Source organism: Anopheles nili, chromosome 3 (genome assembly GCF_943737925.1).
Source record: "Anopheles nili chromosome 3, idAnoNiliSN_F5_01, whole genome shotgun sequence".
NCBI classification, from domain to species: Eukaryota; Metazoa; Arthropoda; class Insecta; order Diptera; family Culicidae; genus Anopheles; species Anopheles nili.
Genome location: NC_071292.1, coordinates 69,630,165 through 69,640,321, shown reverse-complemented (window position 1 = coordinate 69,640,321; position 10,157 = coordinate 69,630,165). Strand labels below are relative to the sequence as shown.

The window sequence follows — 10,157 nt, the reverse complement described above, 5'->3', positions numbered from 1 at the left end:
CCATGGAGGACCAACCGAAGGCTGAAGGTGAAGCGGACAAAAAGATTGTCCATGTCTATCCACTGGTAAAGGTACGTGGCCTCCGGAGTAGTGTAACAGGCTTGTACGGACAGCTTCTATAGTCCGTTAATGGCGCTCCTTGAAATGCTTCATGATCGAACTTAGCTTGCAGTTTTTAAAAACTCCTATCCTTTTACCATTTACTCATTTGTATAACTGTTGTTTGTGTAATGCTCTCCTTGATATTTATATATCTGCTTGGTTGTAACAACCGTTCAACCTCCTTCGTCCGTTTCCATCCTGCACCAACGCACCACAACTCCTCCACCACACCGGCACCATCCACTAACGCCGTTCGCCACACGTTTTGCCGGGGCCAGTTTTCCGATATGAATGACGATGTCCGAGCCGAGGCGATAGAATTGAGCATTACAGCGTGTGAGAAATACGCACAAAACTACGAGGTAACGAAAACACACACACACACTATTTGCTCAGCACGATAATTTCCCGTCAACCCATCCAAGGATCCTCCCGTCCATCCGTCCTTTCCCACCGATACCCGATACCGGATGCGTATCCATTTTTTGTTGTTGCAATTCGCGTTCATCGCGTTCTCGGTTTCCACCATCAGGTTGCGGCGAAAACGATCAAAGAGCTGATGGATAAAAAGTTTGGCACCTTCTGGCACGTGGTCGTCGGCGAAGGTTTCGGCTACGAGGTGTCCTACGAAACGAAGAACATACTGTACCTGTTCTTTGGCGGCAACCTAGCGATCGTCCTGTGGAAGTGTTCTTAAACCGCAGGACACGCTCAAAATCGCTGTCTCGCAGAATATACTAAATATAGTTGTTGGTTGGTTACGCGATCTGTTTGCCGGTTTTGTCAAATTCCCATCCCGTTCCTGTGTGAATCCTTGAAAATCAAACGAAAAAAAAAATCATGTATAAAACATCGCAGAAATGCTGCGGCAACCATTGGCTCGCGCGCTCGTGTTTGTATAGTATCCTACCTTGTACAGAAAATCCTTCTTATTTCGCACCGCGGGAATTGATTTTATGCTGTAACAAGCCCTACCCACCATTAGCCCCGTGTATAAAGGATGTACAGATGGTGAAATGTATTGCAGTGTACAAAATTTGCCCAAAACCGGAAGCCATACGTTGAATTCGGTCGATATTCCCACTGTAAGATAGCCCGACTTTACTCACCGTGTACAGCAAATAAGCAGGAAGAGGCGTCACGTTTGTAAATGAACCGTGCCGTGGGGAACCGTGCCTCTCCCGGGGCAGCATCACACTTCCGTCCGCTACGGTGGATTCTGTTTGGCCCGCGCAGGGAGGCACCTCCCGACGGCACCACACACGTTTCTCACGTTCTGCAATGCCATTCTACTCTAATCTGCGCCTTACAGCGTCATTGTTGTTTGCCGGATCGAAGCAAGACGCGCAAGTTCATACCGACCGGAAATGCGTGCAGAGGTCTTTATCTGAACACTGCCTTCGTGCCATTTGCCGTGTGTATCGTAGACGCTCGCTAAGGACAATGCGTTCCCAATGCGAACACGAAACCCAACAGGACTGACGTGTTTGAATGGGGCGTTTGAGCGAGCATTAGGATTAAGAAAATGCACTTATGCCGTTAGATCGCACCAGCAGTAGACTTAGAGCACGTTCTCGACAACCGTTCTATCATCTTACATGCGATTTGTGAATTAATACGCTGCAGATACAAGCTTGTTTTTTTGTTTTATTATTAACATCATTATCGGTGTACTTACTCGTGTAAATTGCAAGAGCTGATAAATATCTCTACATTAAATTTCCCAATAGAAGGCATTTGAGTTGTAGAAAAACGTATAATTATCATGTGTATATTTGTGTCTATGTTTGCAAACAAGCGGTTAAAAACTCGTATTAATCATTGTTTCTATGTCCCGTTTCGGTTTTACTCATCAATAAACAAACCGGAAATCGAAACTTTTGCAGTTTCTCCACACGAATTATTGCCAGTATGGGTTTTAGTGTATAATAGATAGCATAGATATGATCGTATAAGTATAAAATCTCCAATGTCCATCATACTGATGGCGTCGATCGTACCTCATTGGTTCCCCCTTGTTGTCTAGCGATTCGTTGTAAAAAAAAGCATAATATGAATAATGGTCCGCACTTTTAAACTATCGACGGTTGGTCGACGAATTACACTACGCGTGAATACGAATATCCTTTTCAACGGTACAATTATTGTCGATGAAATCAGGCTCCATTACGTATCGCATCGGTTTTAAACAATATTACTTGATAGTTATACATATATGTGTTCTTTTGGCACTTTTGGAACAGGTAATATAGGCGTATGCAGAAATAGCCATCGTGTACCGGTGGACACCAGCGCATGAGTAAGAGTAAGACTCCTTGCACGGTGAAGCAAGAAGCCTCAACCAGTCTGGCGCTCGTATTATTTCGCGTAGTTTCTAGAGGCGGGAACACGACGAATACTGTTTCGGATAGACTCTGATCGAGCACCAGGTGTGCGTTTCAAAAGGGGCATTTCCACTGGGGTGCTTTGGCGGGAAGGGGGATTTACATTATATTGCTGCCTGTAGTAAGGAGGAGTTAAAAGACAATTATTGCAAACTAGCAATCTGTGAAATGTGGTTTCGATTCATGTACGCGAGAGCTTTTTGGTGATCGTTTGCATAGGACGTGGCAAGCCTCGAAGCTTTCAGAAATCGAATATAGCTGCATATGGGCAATATTCAGCGCACGGGAGCAAACGAGTGCAATTACTACTCCTTTACGTGGGTGATGAGAATTTTCGTCGATTTCGCCAACTCATACGCACAGCCCCGCACCTGCTCCATACTCTGTTGTACCCCTTCCGACAACCCGTTACCGACGCCTCCAGTAGTACCATTTCCTAGCTGACCGGCACTTTCCGCCGCCAGACATTGCTGTAATCGGGCGCATTCCGCCTGCATGAGATTGGCGTGGAAATTGAGCTGCTGCAGGGCTCCGCGCAGACATTCGTTCGCGATCAGTGAGGCAGGATATAGCGCCATCAGGTCGACCACGGCTAAACGTATCCGATCCGCGCACGGAATAAACGCCTCGCGCTGAGACAGCTCCTGCATGGCTGCAAACAATTCCTTGATGCGCCGAGCAACGACGTTTGTGCGGCATTTTACCTCTTCATTCGAAGGAAGCTGATGCCCCGTCGAGGGAGCTGGTGCCATTGAGTAGAGGCTTTGCGTAACAGGAGCTCTGCTTTCGTCGCGCGGAGTTTGCCGGGCTTCGTACATACTGACGGGTCGTTTGGCGTTGGCCGCCGCCGCTGCCGCAGCCGCTTGCCGTGAGTCTTGACTTCCGCCGACATCTCGCTCTGGCGAACCCTCGCTAGCTCCGGATCCATTCAGATGTGAATCGATCCTCCTGAAATGATGCAATATACATGAATGTTTGACCAACAAATATGGTGCTGGTTTTTGAGACTTAAAGCGGTTTACTTACAGCTGAACCTCGTGCTCCTTCGTGTCGATGTGCGATTTCAGTTGATCGTTTTCCGAGGCCAACTTCTGTACCATGCTGCGCAGCTCGTGAATTGTTAGCTCTTGGTCATGCAATCGTTGGCGCAACGTTTCTACCTCCACATTGGAGACGGCTGCTGGGGATGATTTGTTCACTAGCGCCTTCAAAAGGATGATTAGGGAAAAGCGATGGCATCGATGAGATAAAGGTGTATTCTAGCATCAAACGGAACCACCGTGGAGGACGTTTGCGTGTTGCAAAATGTTAGAGAGCTTACGGCAAGAGTAATCTTACAGATAACACAGCAGGATAGATGATCTCGGAGGCACACAAACACGTACATACTCATGCAAATAGTGACGAAGGCAAATATACACATGGGAGGTAACGTTCTGAGTTAGTGATGAATGGAAAAATGTTACATTATTGTTTGCTCGAGAAACAGGCAGTTAAATTTATTGGTTCTGTTAGGTTCTAGTTTTCCCGATGGATATTCGTTGCATTGATTTTTGACCATTTTTTTTTCATCATATCTGATCGCTAAACGTTGCCTTGCAACGCGACGCTTCTCCCCGGACGGTATGATGTTCAAAATACACGGATAAAACATCTCTTTCAGTACACATTAACTACACAGGAAGGCTAACATCTTGCTACTGGATGAACGATGATGGCACAATGAGAATGTTTCTATTTTATAGATGTTGTAAACATGGAGTAGAATGGATAGCAACAGTAGTATGAACAGAGCTTTAATGATTTGTGGCGTATGTCCCACCAATGAACGATATTGCACATGTAACATTCAAGCACCGCGTAAAGCACGTGTCGCCTATGGCTACGTCTAATACATCACTTTGTTCTAAATATCCTCGCAAAAACCTTAACCCACGCACGAGCGCTAGTCGAGCAGTACCTGCTCTGGCAGCCGGCGATTAGTTTTCTACTTATGAATTAGTTTCTTACGCATAAGTTCATATCACATGTTAGTAGTGTTAGCGTGTGTGGTTGCAGTTCCGGTTAAACTATACTATGCTGTCTAATGCTTTCTCTGCGTTCTGTGTCAAATGCCGATCGAGTTGGCTGACCAAGCGAGGGATCTCCTGGAAACACCCTCTGCCAAAGGGATGATCCTCTACCACCACCGAGTGATTCTATGACCGATCACCAAATTCACCCGAAGCTGTTGTTATGATTGAGTATGGATTTTTTCTGCCGCGAAAGGAGCTTTACCTGTTGCGCCACCGGCGCCAGCGCGGCGTAGTCATCATCGGAAGCGACGGCGTCGTACAGGGGTTCGTCATCGGACATGTTGGAGTCACGTGTCCCAGCTGCAGAAGCCGCAGCGGCCGCCTTAAGCTGTGCCAGACCTGCCGGCAACGGTCCATCGATGGGGCGAAGATTGGCCATGTTTTGACGACGGTGTGCATCGAGCAGGACATCCATCAGCAGCCCCGCAAATTCCTGCTGGCTGAACCGAGCTAGCTTTTGACGTCCCTGTGGACAAACCGATCGTTAACGTCCTTTGCACAACGCTATTCCACATGTTCTTACCTGGTTCCTTGTGGCACTTAGATGAGGATTGGCGGGAAGAAACGGCACGGCCCCAGAGTCTGGATTGAGAGCACTTGTCGCCCAGATTGCTTCAGTTTCGCGGCGATCCACTTCATCGTACAGATCCATTACCAACTCCTCGAACATTCGGTTCGGGACGAGCTGCAGTTTGCCGCGAGCGATCTTCAGCTGTTCACTCATCTCTTTCTTCGACTGACCAGGAATGAGCAAATGTTGCCCTGCCTGCAAGACAGATATTGTATGCTTAGGAACGGCCTTATTGAGCTACTCTTTACAAAGAATTATAAGCCAACTGAAACACATTAAAAGAATGTTATTCTCGATTACGATCGCTTACCGCGTGGTTTGGTTTTTTACCGATCAGAAAGAATGTTAACCGATCAGTCACCTCGTACATGACTTCCAGCAGCCTTTCGGCGATGACAGTGTGCTTCCCTTGCTTGGCTAACTCTAGCGAAGTGTGTCCCTGGGCATCGAGTGCATTTACATCGGCACCGTAGACAAGCAGCAGCTCGATCTGGGATAGCTGACCCGACTTGACGGCCACGTGAAGAGGCGTGGAGCCTTTGTCCTCGTTGTAGAAGTTTGGATCCGCTCCTTGCACCAGCAACCGAAGGGATGTTTCCAGATTACTAGCTCGTACGCTAGCGTGAAGCTGTTTGCTCAGCTCGAGCTCCAAGCTGCTCCCATCCTCGGCCTGAAATGTAGGCTTAAGCACGTACGCCAGCTGAACGTGCTTGGCCCGTATGAAATCGGCTTTTGTTGGATGCACCGCATCCTTTGGAGTCGGTTTTCGTTTCAGGTTTTTCGGTGCCGCTGCGCCGAGCAACAGATGTTCCCAGAGACTGTTGGCACCGTGTGTGTTCAGTTGGTTTACGAAGTTCAGCAACGACGGCTGCCAGGTACCCTGGCGTAGCGACTTCACCTGAGAGATGTGCCGACCAAGGCTCCGATGGACGGAGCAGCAGTCGGCGCAAAGCAGGATGCCGCGGTTGATCGACGCCCAGGAGGGATCTAGAATGGATGAATCAATTTGGAATTAACATGACTAATAGTTAGTCGCGCCAAAGACACGCTTACCCGAGCTGCCACAGTCCCCGCAGACGTCCGTTTGTATACGCGATTTAGCACGTGACATTTTTCTTCTCTTACTTTCTGCGTTTATTTGCTTTATGGTAAAGATGTGCGAAAATACTGTTTGTTTATCTTATTATCGTTCCGAAATGCTGCGCTAGAGGCACGAAACCGTTGTTGATATGGGAGATGATGAGCAGGGTTACTGTATCGAAGCTCGGAGCAGCAATCGTTCGCGATAAACCCGTTTTGATTTCTAGATGAGTGCGCGGTTCGGGTGAGAAAAAAGTGCCCGTAAAACAGGTTGCCCGATCGCGGAATCCAGCAGTACAGCAGCGCACGGCATCAATCCGCAATAGCACATCTCACATTCAGCAATAGCACAGACCACTAATACGGGCAGCGATGACCAATCCCGTCTAGGTGCAGTATTGCACGGCAGCACCCACGCACCGTGGGATACGCAATTCGGTTCTATAAGGCCAGCGACGTTGTTTCTACCACCACTGCGTAGGTCGCCATTTTTCGAGAGGCAGCTTCGCTTTGCGTTGCTTCCTTTTTCATCCGCTGTTCTATGTTTAGAAGCAGCGATGGGGAAAAAGCCATCAAACTACACACCTACTGAATGTTTTGACACATCCGATCGCCGTTCCAACCCGCTCTCAACAGTACATCCAGCAGCAGCACAATTTGTTTGTGTTTTGGTTTGACTCACTTGTTGCGTGGGTGGAATTTGTTTCTTGATAAACGCAACCATACCTCTTGGTCAAAGTGTTTTACGTGCTGCGATACATACGGAAAATATAGTACAATGCATTTACAACTTTAAATAATCGTTCATACCGAAGCGATCTAGCGAATTGTCACGCTCACTGCTGTCATCCTGACAGTAACCCCACAGCAAACATTTTGTAAACACGGCCGGTTTAGTTGCGCACATGCTGATCGTTCAGTTCGTTTTTCGACGAGCAGTAAAATGTCCATAACAACGCTCTACACTTCAGCCTCATGTAATCGGACGCCGGATTCATTGGATTGGGGCGATGATGGGTTGATTTACTTCGCCGCCAACAACGCTATTGCCGTGTTTGATCCAAAGGTATGTTAAGAAATGGCGAGACCGGTGTCGATGTCATGCTGTATAACTTTTCAATTTCGTAGTACCATGGCTCCGTAAAAATCGTGCGCACGCTGACGGGACACACGGCTAGGGTGAATACAGTGCGAGTAGTTCACAATGCTAGCGATTGTCTCGGAGGAATCGACCTCATCAGTGGTTCCGACGATAGTACATGTATACTGTGGAACACCAAGGATGCATCCGTACCTCTAGCAAATGCGCGATTTGTGCTGAAAGGCCACACGAACAGCGTGACGGTAGCAGAAGCTTTTGTTGATACAACGCACAATCTGATCGTCGCTACGGGGTCAGTGGATAGCTCGATCAAGTTGTGGCACGCTGAAAATGAAACCGAATTCGCATGCTTTCAAACGATCGACTTGCGGTCGGGACTGACGTTTGGAATGAAGTTGTTCGGTTTGCCCCAATCCAACGCCACCGTGCTCGCATACACCACCGATACGGACGTCGTTAATTTGTGCGTTAGACAAGAGGAGGGCGATTCTTTCCCCATCTTTGTCCATGTCGAACAGTTGAAAGGACACTGCGATTGGGTCCGTGGTTTGGACCACATCCGGCTACCAGACAGTGAGGATTGCTTACTAGCCAGCTCATCTCAGGATACATTCATCCGATTGTGGCGAATTTCGCCCAGAGCTTCATTGCAGAAGCAGAAACAGATCGATGAAATCCTTCTAGACGAGGACATTACGCTCGAGGAACGCACATTTACCGTTCGTACTGCTTCTGGAAGCGAATACCACTATGCTCTGTCCCTGGAGTCCGTACTTCAAGGGCACGAAGGGTGGGTGTACGGAGTGCACTTCCGCATACGCGACAACCAGCTACATCTGCTGTCGAGTTCGATCGACAAAACCCTTACCGTATGGACACCTTCCGAGAGTGGCGTTTGGGTTGAGAGTGTTCGCGTGGGCGAAGTTGGAGGCTCATCGCTCGGATTTTATGGTGGTAAATTGTCGCCTGACGGTCGGTCCATCATCGGGCATGGATTTCAAGGAAGTTTTCATCTGTGGCACGAAGATCCCGCGCAGCCGGGCCTCTGGAACCCGGGGACGATCATCGGAGGGCATTTTGGTGGAGCGAGAGACCTTGCTTGGGACCCAACCGGAGGAATGTACGTGATGACGCTCTCAGCGGATCAAACCACACGTGTCCACGCCCCGTGGCTCCGCGGCGACGAAGTTACTTGGCACGAAATAGGCCGCCCACAGGTGCACGGTTACGATATGCAATGTTTAACGTTGCTCTCGCGCTATCGGTTGGCGAGTGCGGCTGAGGAGAAAATAATACGAATTTTTGAAGCCCCATCCAATTTCGTGCAAAATTTTCGAACACTCTGTGGCATTTCTGACGATTCGGAGGGCGATGAGATTGTAAAAAGTATGTACGCAACATGGCAAACGACGAACGGTTTGTGATTTCATTTCATTTTATTTCATTGATCTTCAGGTCAGCCTATGGGAGCATCTGTACCGTCTTTGGGCCTTTCCAACAAAGCGGTATTTGAGATTGAGCAACCCGAAACGGAAACCCGCCATATTAAGGATATGTACCCGGAACATTATTTCAGTCCGATTACTATGAGCTCACCGCCGGCAGAAGAAACGCTTATGCAAAACACGCTGTGGCCAGAAGTCCAGAAGCTTTATGGTCATGGAAATGAAATTTACGCAATTGCATGTACCTATGATGGGAGCCTCATTGCGTCTGCTTGCCGAGCGACCTCAGCAGATCAAGCTCAGATTATACTCTGGTAAGTTGAAACGTCGTGGGTTTGAATGGCTGATTTTTAATGTATTTTGTGCAATGGCTTATCTATAGGGACACAAATACCTGGCGAATCGTACAGCAGCTGACTGCCCATCAATTGACAGTGACACAGCTTGCATTCTCGCCCAATGGACAATTTCTTCTATCTGTGTCTCGCGATCGAACGTTTTCCGTATTTCATCGGGTAGCAGTAGAACAGGAAAGGAAAGAATTCAAGCTGTTTATGCGCTCCGACAAATCAAAAGGAGTGCACACGCGCATTATTTGGTGCTGTGACTGGTCGCACGACTCGGAAACGTTTGTTACGGGTTCTAGGGATGGAAAGGTGGTGGCCTGGACGAAGTCCCAGGAACAATCAAGTGGATCGGCGACCCATTTCATACAGAAAGCTATTTTGGAGCTCAAAAATGAATCAATAACAGCTGTCGCATTTGGCAGAATGATGCTTTCGGAAAAACGGTACTTGGTGGCCGTTGGATTGGAGAGTGGTGCAATCAAATTGTACACGCTAGGACAGTGGGATCTGCAGCTAACTATTGCTGAAAAGTAAGTGCAATGAGCTGAGGAACGAATTTACTTTGTACTTAACTTATAACCATTGTTTAATCGTTACTCTTTCAGAGATGCACATCATATGACGGTCAAGCGCCTTTCATTCCGACCACACGTGGCGAACCACCAACTGGCAAGTTGTGGTGAGGATGGTCTAGTTCGAGTTTATGCTATAGAAGTATAGAAATAAGTAAAAAAAAGTTGGATGGTACAATAAATCCGATTAAGAATAAAAAATATTAAAAGCTTTGTGTAAAATTTAAAAATTAATTATAAAATTATAAGGTAAACACATTTACATGCTATGTTTTAGTCTTATATACTTACTGGTAAATTTTCTAGCGCTTCAAGCGTGGTCGTAATTTCCGAGATTTTAAAAATAGGTACTTTTATGCACTACAATAGAAGCAACATATAGTTCAAATTTCAGCACCAAAAAGCCTTGCGAACAGCCCTTTTCGCGGAGAACGTCACCATGACAGCCGTCAAGTGCATCGATGTCAGCCGAAGGGCTC

General features: G+C 47.5%; 3 protein-coding genes across 3 annotated transcripts; 2 read left to right on the top strand and 1 right to left on the bottom strand.

Annotated features, from left to right (window-relative positions):
- The first annotated feature begins 2 nt into the window (after nucleotides 1-2).
- LOC128726700 (dynein axonemal light chain 4) lies at nucleotides 3-799 on the top strand. The gene is made up of 3 exons (XM_053820523.1): nucleotides 3-71; nucleotides 381-464; nucleotides 635-799. Exons 1-3 carry the CDS (start codon nucleotides 3-5, stop codon nucleotides 797-799), a joined length of 318 nt encoding a protein of 105 aa, XP_053676498.1.
- A 973-nt stretch (nucleotides 800-1,772) lies between these two features.
- Nucleotides 1,773-6,243, bottom strand: LOC128722934 (ARF GTPase-activating protein Git). Its single transcript, XM_053816626.1, has 6 exons — nucleotides 6,186-6,243; nucleotides 5,443-6,119; nucleotides 5,085-5,327; nucleotides 4,764-5,027; nucleotides 3,513-3,691; nucleotides 1,773-3,434 (listed from the first exon to the last, which is right to left on the bottom strand). The coding sequence occupies exons 1-6, from the start codon at nucleotides 6,241-6,243 to the stop codon at nucleotides 2,792-2,794; spliced, it is 2,064 nt and encodes a 687-aa protein (XP_053672601.1). The 3' UTR covers nucleotides 1,773-2,791.
- Nucleotides 6,244-7,152: 909 nt separating this feature from the next.
- LOC128726185 (elongator complex protein 2) lies at nucleotides 7,153-9,826 on the top strand. Its single transcript, XM_053819977.1, has 5 exons — nucleotides 7,153-7,278; nucleotides 7,341-8,700; nucleotides 8,770-9,073; nucleotides 9,142-9,636; nucleotides 9,712-9,826. Exons 1-5 carry the CDS (start codon nucleotides 7,156-7,158, stop codon nucleotides 9,824-9,826), a joined length of 2,397 nt encoding a protein of 798 aa, XP_053675952.1. The 5' UTR covers nucleotides 7,153-7,155.
- The last annotated feature ends 331 nt before the right edge of the window (nucleotides 9,827-10,157 follow it).

What these genes read in the sequence shown, in the direction of transcription:
- LOC128726700 (XM_053820523.1), top strand. Translation starts at nt 3, where the DNA reads ATGGAGGACCAACCGAAGGCTGAAGGTGAAGCGGACAAAAAGATTGTC. An exon ending in ATGTCTATCCACTGGTAAAG is followed by an intron (nt 72 to 380) that starts GTACGTGGCCTC and finishes TGCCGGGGCCAG; the next exon opens with TTTTCCGATATGAATGACGA. An exon ending in AATACGCACAAAACTACGAG is followed by an intron (nt 465 to 634) that starts GTAACGAAAACA and finishes TTCCACCATCAG; the next exon opens with GTTGCGGCGAAAACGATCAA.
- LOC128726185 (XM_053819977.1), top strand. Translation starts at nt 7,156, where the DNA reads ATGTCCATAACAACGCTCTACACTTCAGCCTCATGTAATCGGACGCCG. An exon ending in TTGCCGTGTTTGATCCAAAG is followed by an intron (nt 7,279 to 7,340) that starts GTATGTTAAGAA and finishes TCAATTTCGTAG; the next exon opens with TACCATGGCTCCGTAAAAAT. An exon ending in CAAGCTCAGATTATACTCTG is followed by an intron (nt 9,074 to 9,141) that starts GTAAGTTGAAAC and finishes GCTTATCTATAG; the next exon opens with GGACACAAATACCTGGCGAA.
- LOC128722934 (XM_053816626.1), bottom strand. Translation starts at nt 6,243, where the DNA reads ATGTCACGTGCTAAATCGCGTATACAAACGGACGTCTGCGGGGACTGT. An exon ending in CGGGGACTGTGGCAGCTCGG is followed by an intron (nt 6,120 to 6,185) that starts GTAAGCGTGTCT and finishes CATCCATTCTAG; the next exon opens with ATCCCTCCTGGGCGTCGATC. An exon ending in TAAGTGCCACAAGGAACCAG is followed by an intron (nt 5,028 to 5,084) that starts GTAAGAACATGT and finishes GTTTGTCCACAG; the next exon opens with GGACGTCAAAAGCTAGCTCG.